We start from the raw sequence: 17,444 nt of genomic DNA, 5'->3' as shown, positions 1-17,444 counted from the left end.
TAGTGATTCCTGCATAATTCCTGAAAATTTCAGTGATTATATATAATACCTAAAATTTTCAGGGATTATACATAATCCCTAATTATACACATTTACTGTAACATATACAAATATCCCCAAAGTTATTTCAACACTACAAACATACCACATAATTTCATTATGAGCAAACAGATAAAGTTTGATGTTAATAGACAGAACGTAAATCTAATCATTCTGAACATTTTTGTCCCGTCAGAATTCGTTAATCTTTTGAGCATGGATTTCAGCGATATTTTGATATCAATGATGAATTTTCTTCTTTGAAAATCGTTAGACGACGGGTGCCACATGTGAACCAAGAACTGCATACCCTTCCACTGGAACACTTGAGTTCAGACCTGGAAGATGGTTTTTTTTACTCCATCTTAAGTAGTCTGTATGATTGGTTTTTATTATTGTTTGTCTTTTCGTCGTTTTTCTGTTTGATCAAAGTGCTGAACGTCCTAGTTGGAGTTATAAATTTTGATTTCTCTACTTGTATATTCTCGCTTTTTGTATAGAGTCAGGCATACACTTAATAGGAATGCAGCATTATTTATGTTTACCTCTTCTCCAAGACAAAAGAGATACTCGTTTACTATTAATGCTTCTGGTGAAAAGAGTAAAACAACAAAAATACCGAACTCCAAGGAAAATCCAAAACGGAAAGTCCCTCAACAACTGACAAAATCAAAAGCTCAAACACACAAAACGAATGGAAAACAACTGTCACATTCCTGACTTGGTACAGTGGATTTTCCCATGTACATGGCATTTCGCACAGTGTCTCATCAAATCATTTTTGATTAGATCAGTAAGTCTGCTAGTGGAATCACCTCATCAAAGATACAAGGCTGATAATAATGTTTCGTCTACAAGGTTTTGCCAAATACAGCTACGGTAATCTTTTCCTGGGGTAGACAATCCTTAGTTTTTATAAAAGGTTAGTTTATAAATATGACCATATCAATGATATTTCATGTCAACGCAACAGTGCTGTCCCTTGGGCTGGTGTTACTTTCGGAAAGAGGGATGGGGTCTCCAACAGCAGAGACATCGAAATAAGGCCACTAAGAAATAACGGAGTTTGGCATTACTTTGTCTAACAGAGAGGCGAAGGATACCAAAAGGACATAAGTCGAAAAATAAACTGACAACGCAATGGCTAAAAAAAAGACAGAGACAAACAACAGTACACAAAACAACATAGAAAACCAAAGACTGAGCAACACGAACCCCACCAAAAATGGGGGGGGGGGGGGGGGGGGGGGGGGGGGGGTTCTCAGGTGCTCTGAAAGGGTAAGCATAACCTGCTCCTCATGTGGCACCCATCGTGTTGCTCATGTAAGTAAAAACCCGGTGATATGTCGTCATCATTCTGTGAAAGAGATATTCCATAACGATCAATCAACGTGATGGCGTCCGTAAAATTTACGAAGGGATGATTTCAACTTCACAACTTGGAACTCTTGGTTTAATGGCTTTCTTGTGAGCAGCAATCCTCTATCAAGGAAATCATGATAGGAAACACAAGCCCTGGAATATCGTATCAACTGGGAGATATATACTCCGTTTGCATGCGCTGCTGGAATTTTGCCACATAAAAATGGAAAGTTCACAATTGGGAAGCTGAAATCATCTCTTTTTTCGTTAAGTTTTGTTTTCAATCGACTCTCATTGTCAATTTCTAGATTTGAGGCAAACTTAACTGTATCTGTTGTATCCTTTATCTCAAGTTCGATGGGATTAGATGCGTTCAACATAGTCACCAAATTTTGAATTATTTAGTGAGAGAACATTTAAGGACAGTTTAAAAACTACAGACTTTAGACTTTAATACTACGGTAGGAAGGTTGGTCCCTGACTCTTTTCTTTTGTGGTTTAAGCTAATTACTGAACATTCTTAATACAAACAAATTCAAATGCAATGCTTTAATACCGTTCATGTATTTCAATTTCCGTGTCCTCACTCTAAACTGACGTTACACAATGAAACATGTTATGAATCTTCTATCGCCTAAAGTTCAACAAAAGTACATCATCTACCTTTATTCTAGGTTTAATTGCATATCTGAGGGATAATGGTTTCAGGGGTCTGACATGAACACATCATCTTTCTACAGATGAAGACAGTTCTTGTGCAGAATCGCCCCAAACTTCTCTGATTGATACTCCTGTAGTTCTGGCAATTGACAACAGCACAGTTGAGACTTATCTGAAGAATCAGGGAGGAACTCATTGTTAACTTCATCATCTCATAGCGCGAGAGATGTTTTTCTTTTAGTTTCAAATTCGACTTTATCTGGTGGTGAGAAACATTTAAGGCGATCACAAAGTGTTAAAATCAGTATATTTTCGTTGCGGTTATCGTAAAATTGTATTTTTTTAGACCAACTGCCAACTCTCTTGTCTCCTACTTTGGATCTAAAGGTCATTCATTGTAGGAGCAACTATAAGCATATATATTGAAGTGGATATGCATACTTATACATTCCTTCCTTTTAAGTTTCACGCTTTTGGTCTTCAGACAGAAGCTGGAAAGAACTGGAAGATCACATTTACATTTCGATCAGATGTCGAAAATAATGTTGAAATTTAATTACCGATTAATTTTTCTTGTCTGAATAACCCTAATCTAGACCAGTGTTGTAAATACGGTAATCACTAAGTCAAAATGTCATAATCTGGAATCAGTCAAAGTCGGTAACTTAACAGGTCAGACGGCTATTCTTGTATCTAAGACCTTGAAACAATGTCTCTAGTGAGTATCGACGCTTACAAGTGTCGATTTAAGTCATTCTTTTTAACTATTTTGGAGTAGTTTTTGTGTGTCAGGCGAACGCCCTAGCGAATGAAATTCGTTTATTGTAATATTCATGAGCGTAACGTATTAATTGAGATATGTACACGCCATGCGATAGTGCAGGGGTATTTAACTGGTATGAAATTAGAGTTGACAATTAGAAAGTTGAAATCATTACATTCGTCAAATATTTTAGTTAGAAGTCGTCCATATGTGTCAGTATTAATGAAACGATCAAGATATAAAGCAGAAATGCAGGTTTCAGTGTTTTCTTAATTTCAAATTAACAGGTACATATTCAATCCCTAAATGACATGTGGTTGATTGAATAACAGGACACCATGATTGCATAAATATATTAAAGTAAAATTTAAGATTTCTGCCGGGTGCTTTTTTATTTTGTCTTTCAGATTGTTTTGTGTGAATTCTGCTTCATTATATTACACAACCAAGTTGGCAAGTCGTGGTACACAATTAGTACACATTGATATGCTGAATGTCGGTTCAAGTATGAATGCACTCAATTCAACAAATATGTTGAAGATAATAAGTCCAGCAATCGAATGATATCATCGTCAATGTATTGTTGGAATCATTGTGGTTCTTCGCAAAGTTCGATATGTTTTCCCTTAATTAAGGCATCAGTAGTTTAACGATATTTAACTGCATAAATCGATTCAGAATAAAAATCGTGATAACAAACAAAAACTGAGGGAATTGTATGAGCGCCTAAACGTTCGAGACCGGTTGCGTTCACAGCGTAGGAGACGCTATGCATGCCTTAGCCGTTGTGCGAATCCACGTTCAGTCATAATATCACATTCGGGATGATAGGACATGATCAGTAAAATAACTGCGAAAGATCAGATGGCTTTTCTGTTATCAAAAAGATCTTAGACTGCGAGAACGTGTCGCATTTTATTTGTGTAGAAAGCAAACCCCTGCGAATGAAGTTCATTTGGTGCGAAAATGCACGAGCGTTACGTATCAATTGCTTAACGTTTTCTGTGCCACGGGCCGATTTTAGGCCGATTTGTAAATACTACGTTGACTGCCACGGGCCGATTTTCGGCCGATGTTTTTTTTCCTTACGTCGGACAATAGGCTTCAGTGACGTTGCCTCTTTTGTGTACTATGGGAGTGGCTACACAGACGAAGAACTGTGCCGTAACAAAACGTGTTATGCATGCAAAGTGCTTTCAAATTTTCATTTTAGTTGCGTCGGCCATACTTTTATAGAGTATATATATAAATTATTTCAATTTGTTTTCATTTTGTGGACTTTCTGCTGATTTTTCTGTTTTGTTTTATATAAAAAAAATCATATTAAAGAAATGGAGAAGTTTCACTCATTAATGATAGCAGTAGAAATGTTTAATTACTGAAACCAATTTTGTTGCACTGTATGTGCACGTTTCATCAAATAATGAATCTTCAGTAGTGGTCCAGATCCGAATTATGGAATTATCAAACAAACAAGAAGCCTAGAACGTGCGAAGAGCGATTTCAAATACCAGAATGACCGAAAAATCAATTAAAAATACCATCTAGGGAAAAGTAAAGTTGGGTAATTAAAGTGCTTGTCGTGATCCTACAGAGCCATCTTTATGTGAAGGGATGGGGATTTGGTGCATTATCAATCATTTATTCATGTAGGTGTGGTGGGTTGTCTTATGTTATCACTTCTCCATTTTAGAACAATACCTGGTATTACAATAAAAACGTTTTTTTATCAGAAACAAATAATATCTTTTAAATAAAAGATTCAACACACTAATGATTATCTTTACAATCCCGGTGCACCCCCTTACTGCATACTCGACACACTGTCCTACTCCTCCTTCGACCCCCGTAACCATTCCTGTCTGAAAATACATCATAGTCTTTCTCTCGATGACCGGGCAACTCCTTATTCCATTTTTATTCATATATTGCCTAAATTGTCTTGATTTTCGTTTCTTTGCATCATGTGGTCTTTGGCGAGATCCTCAATAAGCTGTTGCGTGAAAGCTAGTCTAGACAGTTTAAGGTTATCCGATGTATTTTATTGGTATAATGTGTATGCATTGATAGCCATACGGTGCATAAGATTAAAAAACTACATTTTTCCATACTTTTAAAGTTTTTCGTCCATCACTATAACTCTCTGTCATCATATCCATAGGTAATTTTTTTTTGGCCCTCTCCCTTTTTTCCAAAATCCAGTATTTTATCGTTTTCTATTAATTTCAATTATTTTCGCAATAGGATAGAGGGCATGTTACTGCTGATAAATAGCATTTTTTCTCGACATACCGAATAACAGCCGTGTTCCATAATTCCTCTACGAAATTAGTTTTAAAATATTCATGTATCATTCATTCCAAGCCATTAAGGAATTGGAATGTATCGTTTTTATCACAGCTCCTCGTAGATTTTTTTATTTTGAAAGAAAATTAAAACGCATATTTTTAACAACAAGCGTAGCATGAACATCATCTTGGTGAAAAGAAAAATTACGAAAAAAAAACAATGTAAACAATGACTAAAATCCGGTGATTAATCATTGCCAAAAATCTTAAACGGGTCTCAGAGGCAGGGATTGTAAACCCTATTAACAGATCGGATTTCAACACTAGAAATCATTGCTTTGGTACTTAGAACTCTGTATCAATACCATCACGATAGTTAAAAGGCTCTGAGATATAGTATAAAATGGGAGTGGTATATTTCATATACAGGTGTTGCAATATATAAAGAAAATGTTGAATAGTGTTCTAAAATCCAACTCTCATTAACTATTTCAAGCCGTGATAACACTGATAAAGGATTTTAAAATGAATTCTGCACAGTAAAGATGTTGTAAATCGTAAATGGAAGACATCTTCTTTTCGTAAAAAGCTCTTAAAGATCCTCAATATAGGGGCAGAGGTCAAAGTTTTGGAGAAATCAAAGCTAACTGATCTTTAATTCCAGGTAAAACGGGATCAGTATGATTTAGATAGTCACCAAATTTGTTAATAATTTAGTAAAAGTCGCAGAATGTGTCTCAAGGCACAATTATCTGGTAAAAAGGGAAAGCTATTGGTCAAATTGAGAGTACTTTCCTTTGACTATATCCCAAAACGTTGCTTGTCATTTTGCACTGGTAATGTTAGATGTTTAATAGATTGTTGATCGACAAGTAGTTTAATATAAATTAACAGAAATATGAAAATAAGGAGATGAGGTATGATTGCCAATGAGACAACTATCCACCAAAGTTCAAATAAAGTGGATGTAAGCAATTATAGATAACCGTACGGCCGTCATCTCTTATAACAGTTACATTGTAATTATGTTTGATCGTAACATGTGTCGATAGTAAGTTATATGTTTATGTCATTTGGCATTGCATATATTACTATTATATGTATTTATTCCTGGTATTTAATACACGTGCCTATATCACCTTATCCACGTGTACTTGTTTATTTATTTTAATAAACATTGATCATTGGTCCGAATGGGCCCTTAACTTATGTTATATTTTGAGTTTAAAGTTGCAACTTATGTTGCACGAATTTCAAAAGCGGGAATTGTTTTCTCTGTTTATTAAACTACAGTTTATAATCATTTGAAGCTCAGTTTTCAGTGTAGCTAACACACCCTCCCACCCACAACTATTTATATGGAGAATGCATATCTTTTTTCGTTTATTTGTATACTGACTGTTTTGTTTTATTGTCTTTGTAGATATTTCAACATGGCAGCAGTCAGTGCAGATATCATATGTTACAGACTTTTTTTTTTACATATTTACTTGTTTGATAATAAACTTATCTACAAAACTGGCGAGCTGATCCGATAATAATATGATGTTTTTATTTTATGTACTAGCTTTAGTGTTGTGGTTTTACGATTAAATACTTTATGTTCGGTTGAGGAATGAATGAGAACATAATTGCTTGAAATGGTGGTGAACAGAAATCGCAGTTTACTTGCACATCATAATGTAGCTATGAGCAATATGGGTAAGACATTATTTTTCTCCAGTTGAAATGCAAAGAATATTGTGCAATGTGATAAACTCTTGTAAAATCAAAAAGTCACCATTATCGTCTGCCAGACGCACGCCTCATAGACTCATTAGAAGCTAGGTGTAGTTTAAACTTTGGTACGTCAAGGTGTGGACACAAGATTTAATAATATGGAACTGGGCTCAGCATTCATAACTTCACAATTAAAGACAGCAGACAATGCAAACAGACCTCGCAGTGAACATGCATTATAGATCCCTTTACGTGGTAAGTCATTGATAGCGACATCAAATTAAACATATTTCTACTGAATAATAAATTATTTAATCTTTAACTTGCCATATAAATCCATTGAGATTCGAGTTTCCCGGAATTGATTTCAATAATGACTGTCAACATGATTAAAATCAAGGTGATAAAACCAAAATAATAGAATACTCAACTATTTCTATATTATTATCTGGATTCACTACGAGAAAACAGATAAAACAATTGTTGTTTTAATTAATGTAGAGTTTTAGATACTGATACCTTTGTACACTATATGTTCCATCTGTAGATGTCAACCAAAAGAACAGAAGAAGACGTGGTGTACTCGATAACCTCCGACTTGTTACTTTCTGCTGATAGTATCATAAAAGTATCCGCCTACATGTAATACCTACTAATTGAAATTGGTACAGCTACCTCATGTTACAAGCGCGAATAAAGACTCAAGATCGTCAAGCATTTAACTGTAAGTTTTTGCTTATTTCAATGACAGGAAACAGAAAATTTAAATATTTCAACTGTAATATTATATAGATGTTTACTGATATACAATAGAATATATCGGGTTTGATCGGAATATGTAGAGAGGTTTAAGCAATTCCATTTTGTTAAAGTTGTGTGGTTTGTTTTTATGTGAATTGCGACATAGGTTTCTGAAATGTGTCAACCTGATACATAAGCAACAAGAAACCTCTTATTTGATTAAATACCTTGTTTCTAGTTGCATCTGTTTATAATAAGTAATGTTAGTACCGTACTATCGATAACTAGTTACCGACAGTGTTTAATAATGGATGGATTACGTAAATACAGCATTCTGCTAGTGTCACATAGGTTTTTTCCGTTTTAAGTAAAAAACTCAGTATTTCTGTTTTCTATAAAAACGTAAAGAAATGACGAGTATTCTGGTTTTGATCGTGTCAAAGGACAAAACGTAATCGTTGTACTTTCTGACAAAGCAATGAATTAGTTTGTTTTTATAATTCTTATTTCCTATTCAAGAATGAAAATAGATTATTTCCCTTAAAAATACCCTAAATACTGTTGATGTTACAAGACATACAATCCGCATAGAATTGAAATTCAGATAAGCTCGGTAACATAATTTTTTGAAATCACAGATAGAAAAACAATGCCTTGCAATCATTATGCACAAACATAGTACAATGCGCCGTTAAAGTTTCGTATTTAATGAATTTACTTTTAAAATTTGCAGAGTAGTAACTTTTGTTTGTTGAAAAATTAAAGATATTTAAACCGAATCAGATGGTTTCAAAATGGGATTTCGATTGTTATATTACTAAAAGCGACTTATCACCGGAATTATTTTTTGTTGTTGTTTTTTTTGTTTTTTTGCTTGGTGTCGTCTGTTTATATTGCCCTCTTGCTAGATACCTATATAAATTAGTACTTTAAAACAAACATTCTGTTGAAAATTAGTAGAATAAATATCAAGTAATGGATTTATCTGTTTTTGTTAGTAAAACGTGTATGACAATTTACGAAGTAAAGTACTTTTGCATCGATTATGATGCTGTTAGATAGTTTGAAAATTGACCAATGATATTTCATACTATGAAACAATAATTCTTTGTAATTATTTCGTTTCAGCTGTTGAAGTGTGTGGGGAACTACATTTTATTTAATATATAATCTTAATTAATTCTGAAGATAGCAATACGCTCTTATACTTTACCGATGGAAAATATTACAAATATCACCACTAACAACGTCATAAAACGATATGTCAATGATTCCAGTTCAGAGCAAGTAATGGAGAACACCGTTTTAATGGCAACATATATAGTACTTTACTGTGTTATATTTATATTAGGTGTGAGTGGAAACTGCCTGGTTGTATTTGTTGTTGTGCGTAAAAAGGAAATGAGGACCGTTATCAACATCTTTATTACAAATCTGGCTGTTTCAGATATTCTTTTGTGTTTACTAGCTGTACCGTTTACTCCAATATCATATTACTTGCAATCCTGGGTATTTGGAGAGTTCTTTTGTCATTTAGTATCAATGACCTTGGCAATTTGTGTGTACGTATCAACTCTAACATCTACCACTATTGCAGTTATTCGGTATAGGGCAATTGTATATCCTTTAACACCGCCGATACAGATTTCCAATTGTTATCGGATTATTGTAATCATTTGGCTTATATCTATTTCGATATCAGTTCCTCTTGGAGTTTACACGAGAATTACTCAAAGTAGAGACGGATCTATCGATTGTGTGGAAAGATGGCCAACCGATCAATCGTCACAAATATTCAGCATAACTAGTCTTCTGCTTCAATATATTGTGCCTTGCTTTATAATTATGTATTGTTATACAAGCGTTTTTTTAGTTTTGAAAAGGCGTATACAGTCTGGTTCTTTAAATCAATCAAAGACTAAAAAGCAAGAAGAGATAGATATGAAAAGAAAACAGCATACGAACAAGATGTTGGTCACTATGGTTACTATTTTTGTTTGTTGTTGGCTGCCTCTAAATATAACAATATCCTTAGCTGAATATATATCGACTTTCTCAAACTGGCACTACTTCACATTATGTTTCTTTAGTGCTCACATAGTAGCTATGAGTTCTGTGATTTACAATCCATTTCTTTACGGCTGTATGAGTGACAATTTCAAAAATGAATTTAAGTCACTATTTTAAAGACACAGGGATGGTAAATGAGTGAATCTTTAAAATCATTAATATGTCATGTAACAATATCTGAACATGATTGTTAAAGACACTAATCATCAGAGTACATGCATAAGATAAACGTTACCAGACTAAATGCATGATAAGTTGTTCGCTGTCAGTTAGGTTATTGTCGATAGCATTTACTTCAAAATAAGATAGAAAAATACTAGAAACAAAAATATCGTTGATCCCTGTTACATTCATCTGGTATGTCTAGTGTCATAGATTGAAGGCCTAGTATATTTGTGGATTTTGCAGATCCCCCTTTTTAGGCATTTTGATTAAAAATTAAAAATCAGACATCTGTGGTAATTTTATGACAGAAGGCAAGTTTTGTAAACATCCTCTTTCTCTGTCGCCATAACGGTCATAGTTCAAATCAATTATCGTGTTCCCTCGAGCTTTTTTGTATGTGATGTGTAACATATCGTGTAGATTCACTTGGCGATTATTAAAAAATCCATAAATCATAAATGGTTTAAAAGCTTTAGCTTGAAATTTTCGTATGTTATTCCCTGTTGTGAAAAATTACCAACAGCACAGAAGTTTGATAGTGTTGTCGTTCACCATAGTGGGTATCGAAAGGCTCTTACTGAGTGTTGTGCAATAATGATTGTAATATCTTTTCAGTATTTAGGGTTTGAACTATGCTTTCAATCTGTGACGTAAAAACTGAAAATCCATGTACGTACTGTTTATTGGATAATCCCGAGTTTATTATATTAGATATGCTAATCCAAAAGAACTTCTGATCAATAAAGCTAATAATAACAGTCAATATTGTTCATTTTTAGATAGGTAAAATAAAGACAAAAGAGACGTAGCTATAGAAAATGATCAAAACCAACAAAAAAAATTAAGTATTCAGTCATGTATAAGACAAATTGAAGGATAAAATCTGGCTCTCAAGTATCAGGAACAGCACATTGAAAACTTACAATAAAAAAAATCGTATATGCCGAATTCGAATTACTTGTCAACATTAATTATCTATGATACCTTCTCTCCTATAACAACATTTTAGCAGTTAAACAACGGGTGTCACTACTTCCCTTCCAGACCACAGGAGTTTACTCCCATTTTTTTTTACTGAAGAGTTACAGCAAGCAAGTTGAATAGTTCTTCAAAAAGAGTTTTTCCCTGATTATCAGGATTGTTGACTGATCAACAGTAGATGAAATCAAATTTATTACTGAATCGAAAGAATCTATTTAAATTGCTGAACTTTAGATAGTTTTACAACACATGATATAAACATCATCCAGTTAAACATTGTTCAGCTCGCAAAGTGTCAACAAAATTTTGATACATGAATATCGCTGAAATGAAAAAGAACCTGAGATAGACAATGGACATGTGACAGTCGGAAACTTTATAACATAAGATATCTGCATACAAGGTATAAAGCATCAACGTCTTATGCCCTTTACATTACTTAACACCGTCGCCGCTACACATTGTAATCCCTACTAAAAAATAATGAAACAAAGAAAGATATTTTGGGCAATTTTCCTTTCATAAAACTTTTCAGTAAAAGTAAGATCACAATATATACACCGACTTGCTTTCCCAATTAAAAATGCAGTTGCAATGAAATACAAAACGCCGAAAGGATCACAATCCCAAAGGGTTGACTAGAGGTATAAAAATATTGTCATCCCTGGAATACTACCGTTTGGCTTCTAGTAAAACCCTTGGTTAAGGGAGGCGTACGTTTGGCTGTGCGGAATGCATAAATACTCAGCCATGTCCGATCCAACACTAAAATAGATGCTTAATGTAGGGAGAATACCACGATCTCTAAAAGTTAAAGAAATCAACCTTGTAACAACTCTATTAGGGGGTATTAGTTCTGCCCCTATCCAATATAGTCTCATTTTCTAGTGTCAAGACAGATTTCAAGACCCCGGTCGTCTTACCTTACAGAACTTCTTGTATATATTATAAAAAAGAAGATGTGGTATGATTGCCAATGAGACAACTCTTCAAAAGAGACCAAATGACACAGAAATTAACAACTATAGGTCACCGTACGGCCTTCAATAATGAGCAAAGCCCATACCGCATAGCCTTCTATAAACAGCCCCGAGATGACAAATGTAAAAAACAATTCAAACGAGAAAACTAACGGCCTAATTAATGTACAAAAAAATGAACGAAAAACAAATATGTAACACAGCAACAAAGGACAACCACTGAATTACAGGCTCCTGACTTGGGACAGGTACATACATACAGAATGTGGCGGGGTTAAACTTGTTAGCGGGATCCCTCCCCCCTAACCTGGGACAGTGGTGTAACAGTACCACATAAGGACGAACTATAAAAATCAGTTGAAAAAGGCTTAACTCATCAGATAGATACAAATAGAAATACATCTAACAAAAACAAAGAGTGGACGTTGCCGGGTACTTGTACATCCCAACAACAAAACGACACTAAGTGCAGATCTGAGGGTACTTGTTTATTTGGTTCTTGACAAAAAATATAATTGAAATTCTTGCCACTGGAATTAAACATGGTACATACAATCAATCAACCAAAAAGATCACGGATAAAGAAGCGAGTAGATAGAAAAATAGATTATTTTTCGATCATTTACAAGTCACATCTCTATCCTTGCTGCATTACTGTTTTGTTATTAGCAGTTTAAAAACATATTGATTTAAACTATGATTTTTTATATATTTATTTATGAATATAGTTTATGTCTCAATAAAACTATGATTTTTTATATATTTATTTATGAATATAGTTTATGTCTCAATAAAAACTCCTTTTTAATGCACCAGACAACATACCTGTTTTCAGTTTTATTTGTTATTGGATAACTATCAAGCTACGCAACTCAAAACAATAAAAGATAGATTGAATCTGTTAACAACAACATTGATAAAAAAGCATATTCGAATTTGGAATGGGGCGGCAATGTCTTGGTGATTTTACAGATGACAACAAATATGTTTCAATTGTCGTAACTACAAACCCGTCCTCTTTTTCCCGAATGTGACCTACCGAATTAGACTTATCACCGGTTTGTACTAACACGAGCAACACAACGGGTACCTTTCAGGAGGACCTGAGATCACCCCCAGTTTTGGTGGGGTTCGTGTTGCTCAGTCTTTAGTTTTCTATGTTGTGTATTGTGTACTGTTGTTTGTCTGTTTTTTCAGCCATGGCGTTGTCAGTTTATTTTCGACTTATGAGGGTGTGGATGGGGATTTGAAGAATAGGGAATAATGGGCAAAACATATAAAGAATAGAGAAAAATGGACAAAAAAATAAAGAATAGAGAATAATGAGGTGCTAAAATATAAAGAATAGAGAATGACGGGCAAAAAATATAAAGAATAGTGAAAAATGGCCTTAAAAATTAAAGAATACAGAAATGAAAGACCCCCCATCCAGACTCTCACTTATGAGTTTGAATGTCCCTTTGGTATCCTTCGCCTCTCTTTTTAAGTTATATTAATATGGCATTTTTTTCTGATGATCAATTCATGCTCCTGAATGCCACCAGTTGAACTTAAAAGCACACTTTCTTACCATTAAAGGACGTTTGGATAGAAAGCCTGTTGGGTATGAAAACTTAAATCATTAAGGGATTTTAATTTTCCTGACATGAACAGCTCTTGTATATAAAGTAGCTTGTGCATCTCAATATATCGGTAGTCATGTTATTCGCAAAGATTCTCTAAAACTATTTTTTCAAGATTACTTTTTTCAACATTTTAAGTTGAAACCAGACATTTAAGTGATTGAAGAGTGGTATATTTTAAAAATCTATACAACTGTTGAATGATCCAGTAGTGCTGTGATAGTGCTGTACATTACAGATCCTTATCCGCAATTTGTATATTTTCCCTTTCATCTTACTGCCATATATTTTTCTATATCATGGACATGAAGACCTAATACTCGAAAAATATTAGGCAATGACGTCACGTAACAGTGCAGCAACGTCACACGTTCATGTCCATAAGCACCAATTTATTGATAGAATGCACACGACTTCATACATACAACCAAATAACTATCACAACATTTTCTACGCGTAAAACTTATTTTACTTACTATTCATTTTATTTCATATTCTCAAACAACAAGCATATTAAGACAAAATTGCTAAAAAAAAGAATAATGGCATTTTATTTTTAGATACTGACTTTATCAGCAAGAATATCAAATGAGCCCCCAATAACAAAAATGCCATTATTCTATGTACAACAGCCCAGGGAGAACACAAAATTTACCAAATATCAGTCTAAGGGCAAATACTAGATCACCAAAACACTAAATTAAAAAAAAAATTATTTCGAGCTCACAAACTAATAACTTTGCTCCCTGATAATTAATATTATGACAAAGTCCATTATGGTTTGCTGTGTGAAAAAAATATAAACTAACAATAAGGGTTGAAAAACAGATTATATTAAAGAAGAATTCTACGATAGTTTTGTTCTGAAATAAGTTGTCTACCCTTTTTGTAGTTATAGCAAATTTAATTTTGCTGTGGGAAACACCAATAAAATGCTTCGCTGGGCGCAGCTTGATACGACCGCAGAGGTCGAACCCTGAACAGTTGGGGCAAGTATGGACACAACATTCAAGCTTGATACAGCTCTGAATTTGGATTGTGATTAAATATTTGACACAGCATAGGTTTCTGACACAGAAAGAATGTGGTCTAAGAACTTGATTTTTTTTAATTTACCTATTATGGTCCAATGTCCAAAATCAAAATACATGGTTAGATTCAGCATATCAAAGAACCCCATTTTTCAATTTTTGTTGAAATCAAACAAAGTTTAATTTTGGACCCCAATTTGGACCAACTTGAAAACTGGGCCAAAAATCTAAAATCTAAATACATGTTTAGATTCAGCATATCAAAGAACCCCAAGAATTCAATTTTTGTTAAAATCAAACTAAGTTTAATTTTGGACCCTTTGGACCTTAATGTAGACCAATTTAAAAAACAGGACCCAAAATTAAAAATCTAAATTCACGGTTAGATTTGGCATATCAAAGAACCCCAATAATTCAATTTTTGATGAAATCAAACGAAGTTTAATTTTGGACCCTTTTGACCTCAATATGAACCAATTTGATAGCGGGGTCCACAAATAAAAAATCTAAATACATGGTTAGATTCAGCATATCAAAGAACCCCATATATTCAATTTTTGTTGAAATCAAACAAAGTTAAATTTTGGACCCCAATTTGGACCAACTTGAAAACTGGGCCAAAAATCTAAAATCTAAATACATGTTTAGATTCAGCATATCAAAGAACCCCATATATTCAATTTTTGTTGAAATAAAAAAAAGTTTAATTTTAGACCCCAACTTGGACCAACTTGAAAACTGGGCCCATAATCAAAAATCTAAACACATGTTTAGATTCAGCATATCAAAGAACCCCAAGAATTCAATTTTTGTTAAAATCAAACTAAGTTTAATTTTGGACCCTTTGGACCTTAATGTAGACCAATTTAAAAAACAGGACCCAAAATTAAAAATCTAAATACACGGTTAGATTTGGCATATCAAAGAACCCCAATAATTCAATTTTTGATGAAATCAAACGAAGTTTAATTTTGGACCCTTTTAACCTCAATATGAACCAATTTGATAGCGGGGTCCACAAATAAAAAATCTAAATACATGGTTAGATTCATTATATCAAAGAACCCCATATATTCAATTTTTGTTGAAATCAAACAAAGTTGAAAACTGGGCCAAAAATCAAAAATCTAAATACATGTTTAGTTTCAGCATATCAAAGAACCCCATATATTAAATTTTTGTTAAAATCATACAAAATTAATTTTGGACCCTTTGGACCTTAATGTAGACCAATTTGAAAACTGGACCCAAAATTAAAAATCTAAATACACGGTAAGATTCGGCATAACAAATAAATAAATGTGGTCAAAGATTTTACAAATCTAATGCGCCATACTGTGCAATTAAAGATTACTTCTTGAAATTTTTCAATATTTGAAATTTGAAAAAAAAAAAATATTTGAAGAATAATTCTTTTTAATTTCTGAAATCTGAAATGAGAAAAAATTGACCCCCCACAATTTCTTTTTACCCCCCCCCCCCCCCTTTTTTCCCCCAAAAAATTCTTTCCCTCAAGATATGGTCATAATCTCAATTCAAATTTCCAATGGAGTTTGCAACCATAATTACCCATTTAAATTTACCATAGTGCTATTTTATAATAGAATTTAAAATATAGTGTCAAATCTTTCATATGGATTTTTTTGTAAAAAAAAAAGATGCAACATTTGCAGATATTTTTTCTGGTCTTCCTTTATAAATATGCATTTCTTTAAACATAATTTAAAAGCAGTGTAAGGGAAGTAACCAAAACGTTGTATTTGGATTACCTCCCTTACACTGTTTTAAATTATCTTAATTGTTCATTAATCATTACTTTATACATAATTTAAAAGCAGTGTAAGGGAGATAATTTCAATGATGTATTTGATTTATCTCCCTTACACTGCTTTAAATTATGTTTTGTACTAAAGTATTTGTCCATTAACCAGGACAACCTTGTTTTTCCCCCTTTTTTGCCCCTAATTCCTAAACAGTTTGAGCCATAACCCCCAAAAGCAAATCCTAACCATCCCTTTGTGGTATGGAAACTTGTAGTATAATTTCAGAGAGATCCATACACCGTTTCACAGTTATTGTCTGGAAACTAGAAAATGCTTATTTTTTGCCCCTTTTTGGCCCCTAATTCCTTAACTGTTGGTACCATAACCCCCAAAATCAATCCCCACCTTCCTTTTGTGGTATTGAACCTTATGGTAAAATTTCAAAGAGATCCATTCACTTAAACTAAAGTTAGAGTGCGAAAACCAATGTGTCTTCGGACGACGATGACGCCAACGTCATACCAATATACGACCGCAAACATTTTTTGCGGTCGTATAAAAATCATCTTGATGAAATCATAATAACAAGTAGATGTGCACAATACCATTAAATATGATTGTTGCTGTTCATCATATCTATATTTCGTTCATTGGTTTTTACATAAATCAGGCCATTAGTTTTCTTGTTTGAATTGTTTTACATTTGTCATTTCAGGGCCTCTTATAGCCGACTATGCTGTATGGGTTTTGCTTATTGCTGAAGACCGTACCGTGACCTATTGTTGTTAACTTCAGTTGTTAACTTCAATTTCATCTGGTCTCTGGTGGAGAGTTGTCTCATTGGCAATTATACCACATCTTCTTATTTTTATAAGTAGTGTGAATTTTTCATTGAAATAAAGTTTGTTTTAGGAAGAGAAGTGGATACAAAGTTCACACAAACAAATGACTGAATTTGTTAACGGAAACAAGACCAATGTGTTTGGACCCGTGTTGGTGCATGCAATTGATTGAGGTGACATGTAAACTGAAGCATAACTAATCATTACCAAAAGTTATTGAATCCAAGTTTGATGAAAATTTTCAAGTACAATGAGTTTTTTAAAATTTCAAACTATCAGCAAACAGAAAGTGACTGCACTGTAGATGTAAAAATTGTTTACACACTATAACTCAACATCTTCAGAACTACATGAAATGCGGCAACAATGATATAAAGGGGACAAACAAAATCAGTTGAAAAATCAAGAAAAAGATATA

At 33.5% G+C, this 17,444-nt stretch overlaps 1 protein-coding gene across 1 annotated transcript; it reads left to right on the top strand.

Annotated features, from left to right (window-relative positions):
* The first annotated feature begins 8,768 nt into the window (after positions 1-8,768).
* Positions 8,769-10,557, top strand: LOC127733578 (neuropeptide Y receptor type 2-like). The gene has a single exon (XM_052242917.1). It carries the CDS (start codon positions 8,788-8,790, stop codon positions 9,757-9,759), a length of 972 nt encoding a protein of 323 aa, XP_052098877.1. The 5' UTR covers positions 8,769-8,787; the 3' UTR covers positions 9,760-10,557.
* Positions 10,558-17,444: the final 6,887 nt, after the last annotated feature.

The sequence above is a fragment of the Mytilus californianus genome, unplaced genomic scaffold (genome assembly GCF_021869535.1).
Source record: "Mytilus californianus isolate M0D057914Y unplaced genomic scaffold, xbMytCali1.0.p SCAF_3, whole genome shotgun sequence".
Taxonomy (NCBI): Eukaryota; Metazoa; Mollusca; class Bivalvia; order Mytilida; family Mytilidae; genus Mytilus; species Mytilus californianus.
This window is presented reverse-complemented; position numbering and strand designations above follow the sequence as displayed.

Coding starts and splice junctions, on each gene's coding strand:
- LOC127733578 (XM_052242917.1), top strand. CDS start 8,788: ATGGAAAATATTACAAATATCACCACTAACAACGTCATAAAACGATAT.